The sequence below is a fragment of the Borostomias antarcticus genome (assembly GCF_949987555.1).
Source record: "Borostomias antarcticus genome assembly, chromosome: 36".
Lineage (NCBI taxonomy): Eukaryota > Metazoa > Chordata > Actinopteri > Stomiiformes > Stomiidae > Borostomias > Borostomias antarcticus.
The window spans coordinates 1,317,244-1,334,743 of NC_140269.1; the positions used below are offsets into that span (position 1 = coordinate 1,317,244).

Genomic DNA, 17,500 nt, shown 5'->3' on the forward strand with positions numbered 1-17,500 from the left:
CACACACACACAACACACAACACACACACACACACACACACACACACACACACACACACACACTTCACCCACACACACGCTTCACCCAGGCAGACTAGCGGCCATCGCGCACTGCTGCTGTTGCTTTGAAACAGAGTTACACCTCCAAATCCTACAGTAGCCTGTGTTTGAGCCTAACTACTTCGAAATGTATAGGCTCTCTAGGCCTTTGGTCTCTGACAGTGTGAGACAATGTTTCTGATATTAATCTCTACACACAAAAAACATAAAAGAAAGTGTTATGAATAGTATTCAGTAGGTTTCTTCATTATTAGATCTAGCTGGTCACATCGTTATATGATCAGAGAGGATGTGCTGAAGATCTAGTTGATCACTGGTGATCACGGAGGAGGTGAAGATCTGATGATGAGAGAGGAGGAGGAGGAGGTGAAGATCTCATGATCAGAGAGGAGGAGATCTGAGCAGAGAGGAGGAGGAGATCTGAGCAGAGACGAGGAGGAGGAGATCTGAGCAGAGAGGAGGAGGAGATCTGAGCAGAGAGGAGGAGATCTGAGCAGAGAGGAGGAGGAGATCTGAGCAGAGAGGAGGAGGAGGAGGTGAAGATCTGATGATCAGAGAGGAGGAGATCTGAGCAGAGAGGAGGAGGAGGAAATCTGAGCAGAGAGGAGGAGATCTGAGCAGAGAGGAGGAGGAGGAGGTGAAGATCTCATGATCAGAGAGGAGGAGGAGATCTGAGCAGAGAGGAGGAGGAGGAGATCTGAGCAGAGAGGAGGAGATCTGAGCAGAGAGGAGATCTGAGCAGAGAGGAGGAGGAGATCTGAGCAGAGAGGAGGAGGAGGAGATCTGAGCAGAGAGGAGGAGGAGGAGATCTGAGCAGAGAGGAGGAGGAGGAGGAGATCTGAGCAGAGAGGAGGAGGAGATCTGAGCAGAGGAGGAGGAGGAGGAGATCTGAGCAGAGAGCTTCCAGCATGTTCACCAGTATCAGGTCACTTCGCTGGCAGTAGCAGCTGCATCAGAGAAACTCACTGGTGACATCACTACCCCCCTAGAATCTATATCACCTCTCTCTCTCTCTACATCTCTCTTTCTCTCTACCTCCCTCTCTCCCTCTCTCAATTTCATTTCAAATGGGCATTATTTACATCATGGGAAACATATAGTATGTTTAAATGACCAGAGCAAGTGTGAATTAAAAACACATTTACAATTTGTACAAAGTACAATTGAAGTTATACTAAAATAAGTAGGTGTAAACAGATCTGTGTATAAGTAAAGAGAACTTCAAATAAAAATAGAAAAATGTGGACACTGCAGTTTGAAAAATAGAAATAGAAATAAAGGGAGGACTGTGTAAATCCAAGATTTTTTTTAATGTACAAATGTTGTTTGTTCAGTATATACAGTGTCTATGTACAGAGATCAGTGTGGTGCAGGAAGACACAGATGATTGACAATCTTAACAGTGATTGTATTCCATTGGATGTCTCTCTCTCTCTCTCCCTCTGCCAAACACACACACACACACACACACACACCATCCCCCACTCTGCGGGGTTGAAACAGCACCTGTGCTGTCCTCTAGTAATCTGACCCTCTAACTCCAGGCTGAAAACTCTCCTTTGTGCAATTATCTTCATCTCTACCCGTATACCTCCTACACCAGATGACCCCTGACCCCAGCACAGGCAAGTCAGTCAATCACTGTGTGTTTCTCTCCAGATCCACAGTTTAGACCACATGTCCCATGGACGTCACCCCCCCAGCGCAGAGCCTTCTAGGGACAAGGACTGCTAGTTGTAGCCGTCACCAGAGATGACATTTAGAAGCAGCTAAACCCAATCCTGCATTCAACCAATCCTGCATTCAACCAATCCTGCATTCAACCAATCCTGCATTGTTTTTTTTAAATTCCAGGTTTCTATAATCTGCAGCTGTATTTATGAGCAGCTCTCTGATCCTCTCAGTCCAGCGTCTGTCTCCCCGCGTCTCTCTGTCCCGTCCAGCGTCTGTCTCCCCGTCCAGTCCAGCGTCTGTCTCCCCGCGTCTCTCTGTCCCGTCCAGCGTCTGTCTCCCCGCGTCTCTCTGTCCCGTCCAGCGTCTGTCTCCCCGCGTCTCTGTCCCGTCCAGCGTCTGTCTCCCCGCGTCTCTCTGTCCCGTCCAGCGTCTGTCTCCCCGCGTCTCTCTGTCTCAGTCCAGCGTCTGTCTCCCCGCGTCTCTCTGTCTCAGTCCAGCGTCTGTCTCCCCGGGTCTCCCCGTCCAGTCCAGCGTCTGTCTCCCCGCGTCTCTCTGTCCAGACCAGCGTCTGTCTCCCCGCGTCTCCCCGTCCAGTCCAGCGTCTGTCTCCCCACGTCTCCCCGTCCAGTCCAGCGTCTGTCTCCCCGCGTCTCTCTGTCCCGCCAGAGACGGAGAATCACAATAATGAGAATATTTTGTGGGATGAGTCTGAGGTTTTTTGACGTTGATGTTAGCGTCTCTAAAGAGGACTTTTTTTCTGGGAGATCAGAACTAGCCCAGCCTATCCTAGCCCAGTTGCCATAGTAACCAGATCGGACCCATCAGAATATGGAGGAAGTGAAAGACTGCCAGATTATGCCTGGGTTGGATTATAACCCTGGGGAGATTAGGTAAGGTAAGGCAAGTTTATTTGTATAGCACATTTCAGCAACAAGGCAATTCAAAGTGCTTTACATGACATTAAAAGCATCAAGACAAAGTGCAAGAAACACATAAAAGGTCATATGAAACGAAATGCAAAAAAAGGACATTTAAAACAAAATGCAGGAAAACTAAAGGATTACATTGGGAGAATTTGGTAGTCTTTATCACATTATGTGTGAATATGCCTGACCTGATCAGCTTTTGACCTCAAATGGAAGCGAAATTTGAACAGTTCCTAGAAATGTGAAAAGTTCCTAGAAATGTGACCAGTTCCTAGAGGTCAGGAGTGAAATGACACCAGAATATTACATTGAGTTCATTTCAACAAAGATGAATGCTGCTCCCTGCTGGTGAATGTCAGAAGTGCATGTTTGATCAGCGTAATCAATCAATTACCGTACATTGAATACTATAGATACAGATGTCTGAATTCTCTCCAACACTTTCAATCTGTGAAACGTCATCTTTATTGACATTCTCATCCAGCATTGTTAGAAAAAGTGAGTGACATGAAACAATGTTTTAGCATCAATTACAACAGGCATTTATTACAACTAGTACAACACAATGCAGTTCAATGTGTGGGCAGCACTGTGTATGTATGTTTGGGAACGTTACTTCAAATGTACAAAACTCTTCATGTACAGACTTACAAAATACATATAAATACAATAATAAGTATTCTAATATATGGGACTATTCCTATGCTAGTACTGAGATAAGGCGTTAAGGTTTAAGGGTTAGGGTTGAGAAACACTGATAAATGAGGTTAAATACAGAATGGACAGAGAATTCCAGTTCTCCACATCTGCTGAGAAGCAGGTGAGGTTTCCTTGGCGACTGGAGATAGAATACTTCAGTGAGTTCCCTTTAGTTACCGTCTGGCCCTTCATAGCTGGACTGGGACTGTTCAAATACTAGAAAACAGCTTTCCTTACTTCCTGTTCAAATACCATAAACATGCTTCCTTCCTTCCTTCCTTCCTTCCTTCCTTCCTTCCTTCCTTCCTTCCTTCCTTCCTTTCTTTCTTTCTTTCTTTCTTTCTTTCTTTCTTTCTTTCTTTCTTTCTTTCTTTCTTTCTCTCTCTCTCTCTCTCTGTCCATTGATCCATCCTTCCTTCCTTCCTTCCTTCCTTGCTTCCTTCCTTCCTTCCTTGGTCCGCGGTCATCCTCCTGCTCCGTCCTCCAGCCACTAGAGGGCGCCGTGTCTCTACTCCACCTTCCAGATGGCGATCTTCCCGTCCTCGCGCGCGGCGCCGCTCAGGACGTAGCGGTCCTCGGCCGAGCAGAGCGCCTGGACCGTGTCGCTGTGAGCCACCAGCTCCTTCTCCACCAGGTGGCGCTGTGGGTCCAGTACGTAGATCTTCCCCCTGGCCTTCCCCCCGTTCCGGCCCCGGCCCCCCACCCAGACCTGCGCAGCAGGGGGGAGGAGAGGGGGTTCAGAACCAACCGACATTCTCAATAGCTTTCATATCAACATTAGGACCATGTCCCCAAGCCCCTGATCATGCCTAGCCTGGTAAACCTCATCACCATGTTTTGTGTGACATTTTCACTATGAGTCTGGACCTTTGAGTGGGCGGGAGTATTTGCCTTGACAGAAACTCCTTCAGCCAATAAGCGTAACAAAACATAGATCAAACTTTTGCCAAATCCAGTCGTAAGAATGGCAAAAACGTCTTTTCCGCTCAGAAACTCCGCTAGTGCATACTCGTTATTCTTTAATTGTTGTTATTGAGTCTATTTCTGCAATAACTGCACTCATGGCTGTTTATTCTAACGTTCTAGCGTTAACGTTACCGCCCATTGCTTTGGAGTTGCCATTACTGTTCTACTACTGGCGTACTCCTGTATTTTGCGTCATCATCTACAGGAACCAATCAGGGACTGGGGGCAGAACAGCAGTTAAAATGTCTTCTGATTGGTGCCCCATTTACTGGGAAAACTGAAATCGCTCTGGGTGGGTGAAAGTCCGGGCTCGTAGTGAAAACGTAAAAAAATATTCTGGATGAGTGTGGTGTACCAGGCTAGATCACGCCAGCCCAAGCACACTCTGACCCTGATCAAGCACACTCCTACCTGGCTCTTCACCCTGATCAAGCACACTCTTACCTGCCTCTTGACCCTGATCAAGCACACTCTTACCTGCCTCTTCACCCTGATCAAGCACACTCTTACCTGCCTCTTGACCCTGATCAAGCACACTCTTACCTGCCTCTTCACCCTGATCAAGCACACTCTTACCTGCCTCTTCACCCTGATCAAGCACACTCTTACCTGCCTCTTCACCCTGATCAAGCACACTCCTACCTGGCTCTTCACCCTGATCAAGCACACTCTTACCTGCCTCTTCACCCTGATCAAGCACACTCTTACCTGCCTCTTCACCCTGATCAAGCACACTCTTACCTGATCTCTTCACCCTGATCAAGCACACTCTTACCTGGCTCTTGACCCTGATCAAGCACACTCTTACCTGATCTCTTCACCCTGATCAAGCACACTCTTACCTGGCTCTTGACCCTGATCAAGCACACTCTTACCTGGCTCTTCACCCTGATCAAGCACACTCTTACCTGGCTCTTGACCCTGATCAAGCACACTCTTACCTGGCTCTTCACCCTGATCAAGCACACTCTTACCTGGCTCTTGACCCTGATCAAGCACACTCTTACCTGGCTCTTCACCCTGATCAAGCACACTCTTACCTGATCTCTTCACCCTGATCAAGCACACTCCTACCTGCCTCTTGACCCTGATCAAGCTCACTCTTACCTGGCTCTTCACCCTGATCAAGCACACTCTTACCTGGCTCTTCACCCTGATCAAGCACACTCTTACCTGGCTCTTGACCCTGATCAAGCACACTCTTACCTGGCTCTTCACCCTGATCAAGCACACTCTTACCTGGCTCTTGACCCTGATCAAGCACACTCTTACCTGGCTCTTCACCCTGATCAAGCACACTCTTACCTGGCTCTTGACCCTGATCAAGCACACTCTTACCTGGCTCTTCACCCTGATCAAGCACACTCTTACCTGATCTCTTCACCCTGATCAAGCACACTCCTACCTGGCTCTTGACCCTGATCATGCAGGTGACCCCCGTGCAGTCAGGCAGCTGGGTCCTCTGGAGGGGCTTACTGGGTTCCATGAGGGACCACACACACACCTCCCCCGTGTCCACACACACCGTCCACAGCTGCTCCAGCTACACGCGCGCGCGCACACGCACACACACACACACACACACACACACACAGTCTTAGATTATCTCTAGAATGTAAAGAAAATGAATTGTATATCTTTGACAGCTGGACGATCTCTACATAGAGGGTGAGGCAAGAAGACAGAGAGAGGAGAGAGAGAAATAAAGTGAGAGAGAAATAGCGAGCGAGAGAGGGACAGAGAGAGAGAGAAGGAGAGAGAAAGAAGGACAGAGAGAGGGACAGAGAGAGATAGAGACAGAGAGAGAGAGACAAAGAAAGAGGGGACAGAGAGAGAGACAAAGGGACAAAGAGAGGGGGACAGAGAGAGAGGGACAAAGAGAGAAAGGGGGAAAGAGAGAGAGAGAGAGAGAAGGACAGAGAGAAAGAAGGACAGAGAGACAGGGACAGACAGAGAGACAGAGAGAGAGACAGAGGGACAAGGAGAGAGAGTGGGGGACAGAGAGAGGGGGACAGAGAGAGAGGGACAAAGAGAGAGAGGGGGACAGAGAGAGAGAGAGAGGGGGACAGAGAGAGAGAGAGAGAGACCTCCGGCAGCAGCAGCAGGCAGCTGAAGGCTGTGACGGAGCCCCTGAGCTGCTCGGGGAGGGCGGTCCTACGGTGCACCACGCCCGTCTTCCACACCTCCATCACACAGTCCCTGGCGCCTGCAAGAAGCACACAGCAGGACCGCTCAGGGATCGCTCTGGACGCTCTGCACCAAGGGTAGAGGCCGGGCTAGTCTGACTCACCAGGTGGATGTTTTAGGGATAAGCCTTGTCATTAGTTTATATAAAACTCAGCGGTGACGGGAGATTCCCCCCGGCCCAATCAGATTCAATCCAGACTACATGAAACAACATCACCTAGCAACCGCTCTGCCCAGGACGATTGTGATTGGTTTAGAGCGTTTTTTCACGCCTATCTCCGAATGGTAGAGTCCAGCCAGACCTTTCTCCAGCGCTGGTACAGTGTAAACAAAGTATGGAGATAGGACTGGCTATGCGAGACCAAGGTTGGGTTAATGTTGTGAATGTTGGGTCAAATTTGAGTGAACTTGTAAATGCTGTGTTAAGATAGCGTTGACGTTTCATATATATGTTATATAAATGTTTGTTTGCAAGTCGGTAGACATCGTCTTAAAGGAGTAGTAAGGGGAAAATGCATGTTTAGCTGTTTTAAGGTTACTTATGATCATATACAATGGTTCAGATCAAAACGTTGATAAAACTAGCACTTTTGAGAAAGTCTGATAATTGTTCTACCGCCGTTTTGGTCATACAATGGATGTGGGTGGGCACCGTGAAAAATCATTCAAAAAACGTTCATGTTAAACTCTCGATTTCAAAGACAAGAAACTCACCGAGGGGGTAATTGGTGACCGTTGGTGTTCTGACATCAAATTCGCCGCAAAGTATGAATCCTGTAGGGTTTTATTGATCATTTTATGAAATCCATTGACTTGTATTGAAGCGACCGTTGTAGATGTGTAGATCAATCCGCAGAGGGGATTCAGGAAGCGAAACTACTTACGGTAGCTATTGTTATTGTTTATGTTGCTAGGCTACCTAGTTTGCAGAAGTTTACATACGTATGTGCTGCGACTAAATAGTTTCTATACTAAATATTTTAAAAAGCCTTTTTAGATGAAGTAGTATCTTACTTAATGGTGAATTATGTCAGAACGCCAACTAGCACCTTAGTGAGTTTCTTGCATTTTCCCTTTACTACTCCTTTAAGCTTGTCAACATCGTTTAAACATTAAAACAGTGCAAGCCTGCTTGTCAAGACTGTGTTGCTGTTGTGTTTGACGTCGTTTGGAGGTTGATTAAACAGTTGTGTTTGATGTCATTTGGAGGTTGATTAAACGGTTGTGTTTGACGTCATTTGGAGGTTGATTAAACGGTTGTGTTTGACGTCATTTGGAGGTTGATTAAACGGTTGTGTTTGATGTCGTTTGAAGGTTGATTTAACGATGACGGACGGTAACTCACAGCACCAGAGCGTCCCACCGCAGGGCTGGAGGGACTGCAGACGGTCGCAGGACAGACGGAACTGCTTCCTGACCTGCAGGGACGCCACGTCCCACAGCATCACCACGCCCTCCGCACTGCACGAGTACGCCACCTTGGGGCTGGAGGGGGAACAGCAGGGGCAGGGGTTACTGTTGGGTTTAGACGTCACAGAGGCCTGTACCTGTATCTGTTAAATTAGATAGATAGATAGATAGATAGATAGATAGATACCTGTAAATAGATAGATAGATAGATACCTGTAGATAGATAGATAGATAGATAGATAGATACCTGTAAATAGATAGATACCTGTAGATAGATAGATAGATAGATAGATAGATACCTGTAGATGGATAGATAGATAGATAGATAGATAGATAGATAGATAGATAGATAGATAGATAGATAGATAGATAGATAGATAGTCAGCTCTAGCCTGGTACGACCATCCCGTTCTCGCCAGCTCACATTCTGTTTCACTAATGCAGAACGGTCTCGCCTTCACCTCCTCCAGAGCCATTATCCCAAAATCCAGACCATACCGCTGCTGTTCTGTACCACAGTGGAAAGCAGCCCCTGATTGGTTTGTGTCCCTGCCGCTTGCTTAACAAACATGGCGGCTCCCGAAGCAACGAGTGATAACGTTAACATTAGAAGAATAAACGCAGCTATAAGTGCAGTTATTGCAGAAATAGACTTAATCACACTTAAACAAGAACAAGAGTACGCACTAGCGGAGTTTCTCGGTGGAAAATATGTTTTTGCCGTTCTTCCGACTGGATTTGGCAAAGGTTTGCTGAACGCTGATTGGCTGAAGGTGTCTGTCAAGGCAAGTACCCCTGCCCACGAACTCACTCTCTATGGGGCGAAGGCCAGACCGATATTGTGGTGCGTAGCAGTGAGCTGGCTAGATGGGGATGGTCATACCAGGCTAGGTCAGCTCACCTGTGCTTCTCGGAGCGCTCTCCCAAGGCCAGCCCGGTGACCTCCGCCCGGTGGTCCGTCAGCTGTTTGTTACAGGACATGCTCCTGGTGCTGATTATGTAAATGACCGAGTCCTGGGAGCCAATCCACACCTGCTGCCTGTCCACTCCCAGCATGCAGTTCTGAACAAACAACAACAACAACAACATATAAAGCGATCCTTCCTCAAGGTGTATCTATAAAATGTTACACTAATTTGACACTTGATTAACAAAAATGAAAGACATTTTCTACTGCAGTGTTCTTGGCAAGAGCCAAAGACACAATGCAGTACAGTCACCTGCCACTAGGGGTCGTCAGAAACCTTTCCTGTCTGACTCTCTGGATTCCACAACTAAATACAGCTCATGTGACAGAACGTCCAGGGTTAATCACAGTGGTGAGTGAATTACTACTCCCTTCAGTACTCCTCAACGCGTTTCATGTCTCAACTGTCAAAGGAATCTACTCTATCTATCTATCTATCTATCTATCTATCTATCTATCTATCTATTTATCTAATTTAATAGATACATGTACTGGCCTCTGAATCTATCTATCTACCTGTGAGAGGTTCAGTAGTGAATGCGAGAGCGTTTTCTGTGAGAGGAAATGTTTATGAAGTAAGTTTGACGCCTCCTAGTTTGTGGTTGTTGCTACGGAGGTTCTGACCAGCCATGTGGTGAAAGGATGTGTTGAAAGCGGCCGTGCCTCATGCCAGCCCCCTCAGGCCTGGGACACACACACACACGGACACACACACACACACACACACACACACGGACACACACACACACACACACACACACTCACACACTCTCACACTCACACACACACTCTCACACTCACTCACTCACTCACTGACAGACAGACAGACAGACAGACAGACAGACAGACAGACAGACAGACAGACAGACAGACAGACAGACAGACAGACAGACTGGTCAGACAGACAGTCTGTCTGTCTGTCTGTCTGTCTTTATTGTTGTTGTGGTGTGAAGGATGTGTTTTTGCTGACCTGACCAAAACAAATTTCCACTCGTGGACATTAAAGATTTTCTATTCTAAAACACCAGCTTCCTCAGGCCTGGGCCTCAACACACCAGCTTCCTCAGGCCTGGGCCTCAACACACCAGCTTCCTCAGGCCTGGGCCTCAACACACCAGCTTCCTCAGGCCTGGGACTCAACACACCAGCTTCCTCAGGCCTGGGCCTTAACACACCAGCTTCCTCAGGCCTGGGCCTTAACACACCAGCTTCCTCAGGCTTAACACACCAGCTTCCTCAGGCCTGGGCCTCAACACACCAGCTTCCTCAGGCCTGGGCCTCAACACACCAGCTTCCTCAGGCCTGGGCCTCAACACACCAGCTTCCTCACACCAGCTTCCTCAGGCCTGGGCCTCAACACACCAGCTTCCTCAGGCTTAACACACCAGCTTCCTCAGGCCTGGGCCTCAACACACCAGCTTCCTCAGGCTTAACACACCAGCTTCCTCAGGCCTGGGCCTCAACACACCAGCTTCCTCACACCAGCTTCCTCAGGCCTGGGCCTCAACACGCCAGCTTCCTCAGGCCTGGGCCTCAACACACCAGCTTCCTCAGGCCTGGGCCTCAACACACCAGCTTCCTCAGGCCTGGGCCTCAACACACCAGCTTCCTCAGGCCTGGGCCTTAACACACCAGCTTCCTCAGGCCTGGGCCTTAACACACCAGCTTCCTCAGGTCTGGGCCTCAACACACCAGCTTCCTCAGGCCTGGGCCTCAACACACCAGCTTCCTCAGGCCTGGGCCTCAACACACCAGCTTCCTCAGGCCTGGGCCTCAACACACCAGCTTCCTCAGGCTTAACACACCAGCTTCCTCAGGCTTAACACACCAGCTTCCTCAGGTCTGGGCCTTAACACACCAGCTTCCTCAGGCTTAACACACCAGCTTCCTCAGGCCTGGGCCTTAACACACCAGCTTCCTCAGGCTTAACACACCAGCTTCCTCAGGTCTGGGACTCAACACACCAGCTTCCTCAGGCCTGGGCCTCAACACACCAGCTTCCTCAGGCCTGGGCCTTAACACACCAGCTTCCTCAGGCCTGGGCCTTAACACACCAGCTTCCTCAGGCTTAACACACCAGCTTCCTCAGGCCTGGGCCTTAACACACCAGCTTCCTCAGGCTTAACACACCAGCTTCCTCAGCCTTAACACACCAGGTTCCTCAGACCTGGGCCTCAACACGCCAGCTGAACCCCTCCTGAACTGTGAGGATATTTTTGATGGGCTAGGGTCAGCAGTGTACCAGGACCTCAGCAGTCGGGTTAGGGTTAGGGTTGGGCTAGGCTAGGGTCAGCGGTGTTCTAGGTCAGGGTTAGGGTTGGGCTAGGCTAGGGTCAGCGGTGTTCTAGGTCAGGGTTAGGGTTGGGCTAGGCTAGGGTCAGCGGTGTTCTAGGTCAGGGTTAGGGTTGGGCTAGGCTAGGGTCAGCGGTGTTCTAGGTCAGGGTTAGGGTTGGGCTAGGCTAGGGTCAGCGGGGTTCTAGGTCAGGGTTAGGGTTGGGCTAGGCTAGGGTCAGCGGGGTTCTAGGTCAGGGTTAGGGTTGGGCTAGGCTAGGGTCAGCGGGGTTCTAGGTCAGGGTTAGGGTTGGGCTAGGCTAGGGTCAGCGGTGTTCTAGGTCAGGGTTAGGGTTGGGCTAGGGTCAGCGGTGTTCTAGGTCAGGGTTAGGGTTGGGCTAGGCTGTGGTGTTCTAGGTCCTCACCAGGCGAGCGGAGCCGGCCTGAACGCAGGTCTGCTGAAGAGACCAGCTGGCCGCGTCAAACACCACCACCTTCCCGTCGCTCAGGGCAACCCACAGCTTGGGGTTCCCGTCCCCCTCGGTGTCCGACACGCCCAGCTCACCTGAAACACAAACACACACACACACACACATTACTACACACAAACACACACATTACTACACACACCCACATTACTACACGCCCAGCTCACCTGAAACACACACACACACACATTACTACACACACACATTACTACACACACACACACATTACTACACACACGCCAAGCTCACCTGAAACACACACACACACATTACTACACGCCCAGCTCACCTGAGACACACACACACACACATTACTACAAGCCCAGCTCACCTGAAACACACACACACACATTACTACACACACACATGACTACACACACACACACACACACACACACACACACACACACACACATTACTACACACACGCCCAGCTCACCTGAAACACACACACATACATTACTACACACACACACATTACTACACACACACACACACACATTACTACACACACGCCCAGCTCACCTGAAACACACACACACACATTACTACACGCCCAGCTCACCTGAAACACACACACACACACACGCATTACTACACACACACACACACACACACACACACACACATTACTACACACACACACACACATTACTACACACACACACACATTACTACACACACACACACACACACATTACTACACACACACATTACTACACACACACACACATTACTACACACACACACACACATTACTACACACACACACACTACACACACACACACACATTACTACACACACACACACACACATTACTACACACACACACACACACACACACACATGCACACACACACACATTACTACACACACACACATTACTACACACACACACACACATTACTACACACACACACACATTACTACACACACACACACATTACTACACACACACGCACACACACACATTACTACACACACACACACACACACACACACACATTACTACACACACACACACACACACCGTTACTACACACACACACACCGTTACTACACACACACTCCGTTACTACACACACACACACACACACACACACACACACACACACCGTTACTACACACACACACACACACACACACACACACCGTTACTACACACACACGTTACCACAGTCACACACACACCGTTACTACACACACACACACACCCCATTACTACACACACACACACCGTTACTACACACACACACACACACACACACCGTTACTACACACACACGTTACCACAGACACACACACACCGTTACTACACACACACACACACCCCATTACTACACACACACACACACATCGTTACTACACACACACACCGTTACTACACACACACGTTACCACAGACACACACACACCGTTACTACACACACACACACACACCCCATTACTACACACACACACACACACACCGTTACTACACACACACACACACACACACACACCGTTACTACACACACACGTTACCACAGACACACACACACCGTTACTACACACACACACACACACCCCATTACTACACACACACACACCGTTACTACACACACACACACCGTTACTACACACACACACACCGTTACTACACACACACACACGCACACACACACACACACACACCGTTACTACACACACACACACCGTTACTACACACACACCGTTACTACACACACACACACCGTTACTACACACACACACACGCACACACACACACCACACACACACCGTTACTACACACACACACACACACACACACTGTTACTACACATACTGTACACACACACACTTACTACACACACTGTTAGTACACACACACACACACACACACACACTGTTACTACACACACACACACTGTTAATACACACACACTGTTACTACACACACACATACGTGCATACGTGCACACACACACACACACACACACACACACACACACACACACACACACACACAGGGACACACACACACAGGGACACACACAGGGACACACAGTTTCACTCACACGGTTACAGTTAGTGCCCACAAAGCAGCCAGTGTCAAAGCTCACAGCTCAGCTGACCGCTTGATTCCTGGGAATGAGTTACCGTGGGAACACACGCTGCAGTCAGAAAGATTCAAATTTTGGAGGGAAAGTAACAGCCGTGTTTCCTGTTAACGGTCTGCTGTCCGTCACAGGACACAGCTCGGTGTCATATCCTGTCTTCCACAGGGAACGGAGAGGGAGGAGAGGAGGGGGAGGGAGGGGAGAGTTCAGCTGGGAGGAGGGGAGAGTTCAGCTGGGAGGAGGGGAGAGGAGGGGGAGGGAGGGGGGAGTTCAGCTGGGAGGAGGGGAGAGGAGGGGGGAGTTCAGCTGGGAGGAGGGGAGAGGAGGGGGAGGGAGGGGGGAGTTCAGCTGGGAGGAGGGGAGAGGAGGGGGAGGGAGGGGGGAGTTCAGCTGGGAGGAGGGGAGAGGAGGGGGAGGGAGGGGGGAGTTCAGCTGGGAGGAGGGGAGAGGAGGGGGGAGTTCAGCTGGGAGGAGGGGGAGGGAGGGGAGAGTTCAGCTGGGAGGAGGGGAGAGGAGGGGGAGGGAGGAGAGGAGGGGGGAGTTCAGCTGGGAGGAGGGGAGAGGAGGGGAGAGGAGGGGGAGGGAGGGGGGAGTTCAGCTGGGAGGAGGGGAGAGGAGGGGGAGGGAGGAGAGGAGGGGGGAGTTCAGCTGGGAGGAGGGGAGAGGAGGGGAGAGGAGGGAGGGAATGTGAGAGAGGGAGCGGTCAGTGGACAGGGGAGCTTGTGTGTGACCTACATTCAGGCTTCAACGACTCTCTGTCCCTCTGTGTGACTACAGTACCGACACCTGCTTCTGTCTGTCTGTCTGTCTGCCTGTCTGCTTGTCTCTCTGTCTGCCTGCCTGTCTGCCTGTCTGACTGCCTGTCTGCCCGTCTGTCTGCCCGTCTGCCTGCCTGCCTGCCTGCCTGCCTGCCTGTCTGTCTGCCTGTCTGTCTCCGTCTGTCTGCCTGTCTGTCTCCGTCTGTCTGTCTGTCTGTCTGCCTGTCTGTCTGTCTGTCTGTCTGACTACAGTACCAACGCCTGCTTCTCTCTGTCCATCTCTGTCTGGTGCCACTAAATCTGGGTGTGGTTGGTTCTGATAAACAAAGAGAGAGAGAGTAGAAAAGAGAGGAGGGGAGTGTGTCACAGCAACAGATCATTGAGGATGTTGTCTGAGAGAATGAGTGTGTGTGTGTGTGTGTGTGTGTGTGTGTGTGTGTGTGTGTGTGTGTGTGTGTGTGTGTGTGTGTACCTGGAGTGTACAGCAGCACGTCTACTGCCTGGGGGGCTGTCATGTCCAGGGAGGGGTTGATCTTGTGCTTCAGAGTCTCCGACGTGGTTTTAGGAACCATCATTGGTACTGGATACACACACACGCGCACACACACAAGCACGCACGCACGCACACACACACACACACACACAGCAATAAAGTTATCAATATAATCTCTACTGAACCTGCTGTGTGTCTGTGTGCGTATGTGTGAGCGTGTGTGAGTATGTGTGTGTGTGAGAGTGCGTGCATGCGAGTGTATGTGTGCGTGCATGTGTGTGGGTCAAGGTTATAATAGTTTTGCTTTTTTCATTAGTTTTTATTTTTATATCGTTTTAACTTTTTGTTTTCAATTTCAGTTTAGTTTTAATTAGTTTTTAAAGCAGGTTTGCTAGTTTAGTTTAGTTTTTAGAAAATGCTTAGTTTTAGTTTAGTTTTTATTAGTTTCAGTATTAGTTTTAGTTTAGTTATTCTTCTGCGCTAGCCTCGTGAGACCATCCTGATGTCGTGAGCTCATGTTGTTTCATTCTGTGTGAAACAAACCATCTGGCGCACGTCAGGTTACTCCTGCGCAGGGGCACAGCTAAAGAAATGGAGGATAGACTTCATATCCACCCAAAATACTAGGCTTATGTATGAAATGAAAAAGACTAAAACTAAGGACATTTTCTCAATAATTGTAGTTTTTTTTAGTTAGTTTTATAAACACACAATACAGTTTTAGTTAGTTATCGTTTTTTTGTAAAGTCGAGTTTATTTTTATTTCAGTTAACTAAAATATTTTTTCACACCTAGTTTTCGTTTTTTAGTTAGTTTTGGTAAACTATAATAACCTTGGTGTGGGTGTGTGAGAGAGTGCATGTGTGTGGGTGTGTGAGAGAGTGCATGTGTGTGTATACCGTCCATCTTCATCCTGTCAAAGTGTGCCAGTTTGGAGGCGGCGTAGATGGCCCTCTGGCTCTGCAGACACCCCACCACCGCGTCCATCAGCAGGGCGTTGGTCAGGGCCTGCTGCATGAACTGAGGGTCCTGGAGGGAGGGAGAGGGAGAGAGAGAGAGAGAGAGGGAGAGAGAGAGAGAGAGAGAGAGAGGGAGAGGGAGAGGGAGAGGGAGAGGGAGAGGGAGAGGGAGAGGGAGAGGGAGAGGGAGAGGGAGAGAGGGAGAGAGGGAGAGAGAGAGAGATTGTGACGAGAGAGAGAGGTGGTAGAATGCACTCAATAGCCCTGTAATCAGTAACTCTAAACAGTGACTCATTGCCGGTCAGTAGGCCAACAAGAAGTGGCAGGTGATTGGAGGAAATCTGGATTAGGCCAATAAAAACACAGAGTACTGAAGAGGGGTGTGTGTGTGTGTGTGTGTGGGTGTGTAGGTTATGGGTTTTATAGCAGAAGCTGGTGGCTGGAGCCTGGGCTCAGTGTGAAGCCCTTCTGGAATGTCAAACAGTGCCCCCCCCCCCCCCCCACACACACACACACACACACACGCACACACACACGCACAAACACACCACCCCCAGCCTGGTGTTGGAACCAGTCCGCTCCGCTCCAAGACAGCGGTTCTGACCTTGTGTACGTCGGCCATCTTGCGGCCGGCCCACATCTCCTTGATCATGAGGTGCCAGAGGTCACACTCGGTCTTCAGGTTGACCTCGAAGGCCTCCTTCCTCTGCTGGCTCCGGATCTTCAGAGAGCGGATCCTCAGGAGCAGGAAGGGGGCGGAGGAGATCTTCACCTCCTGATAAGACCAGGAGAACACACCAGAGGTATTAATAGAACTGGACCAGGAACCAGGAGAACACACCAGAGGTATTAATAGAACTGGACCAGGAACCAGGAGAACACACCAGAGGTATTAATAGAACTGGACCAGGAACCAGGAGAACACACCAGAGGTATTAATAGAACTGGACCAGGAGAACACACCAGAGGTATTAATAGAACTGGACCAGGAACCAGGAGAACACACCAGAGGTATTAATAGAACTGGACCAGGAGAACACACCAGAGGTATTAATAGAACTGGACCAGGAACCAGGAGAACACACCAGAGGTATTAATAGAACTGGACCAGGAACCAGGAGAACACACCAGAGGTATTAATAGAACTGGACCAGGAACCAGGAGAACACACCAGAGGTATTAATAGAACTGGACCAGGAACCAGGAGAACACACCACACAGGTATTAATAGAACTGGACCAGGAACCAGGAGAACACACCAGAGGTATTAATAGAACTGGACCAGGAACCAGGAGAACACACCAGAGGTATTAATAGAACTGGACCAGGAGAACACACCAGAGGTATTAATAGAACTGGACCAGGAGAACACACCAGAGGTATTAATAGAACCGGACCAGGAGAACACACCAGAGGTATTAATAGAACTGGACCAGGAGAACACACCAGAGGTATTAATAGAACCGGACCAGGAGAACACACCAGAGGTATTAATAGAACCGGACCAGGAGAACACACCAGAGGTATTAATAGAACCGGACC

At 49.4% G+C, this 17,500-nt stretch overlaps 1 protein-coding gene across 1 annotated transcript in view; it reads right to left on the reverse strand.

Annotated features, from left to right (window-relative positions):
- Positions 1-3,867: 3,867 nt before the first annotated feature.
- Positions 3,868-17,500, reverse strand: part of dennd3a (DENN/MADD domain containing 3a) — a gene marked incomplete at its 3' end in the record, with an annotated part of 37,670 nt that continues 24,037 nt past the window's right edge. The window contains exons 17-25 of the mRNA XM_084461142.1: positions 16,563-16,733; positions 15,899-16,028; positions 14,979-15,086; positions 11,586-11,725; positions 8,824-8,984; positions 7,858-7,997; positions 6,413-6,531; positions 5,731-5,868; positions 3,868-4,068 (exon numbers count right to left, since the gene is read on the reverse strand). Of these exons, the coding sequence (XP_084317268.1) occupies positions 3,868-4,068; positions 5,731-5,868; positions 6,413-6,531; positions 7,858-7,997; positions 8,824-8,984; positions 11,586-11,725; positions 14,979-15,086; positions 15,899-16,028; positions 16,563-16,733 (1,308 nt within the window). The remainder of the gene's footprint in view (positions 4,069-5,730; positions 5,869-6,412; positions 6,532-7,857; positions 7,998-8,823; positions 8,985-11,585; positions 11,726-14,978; positions 15,087-15,898; positions 16,029-16,562; positions 16,734-17,500) is intronic.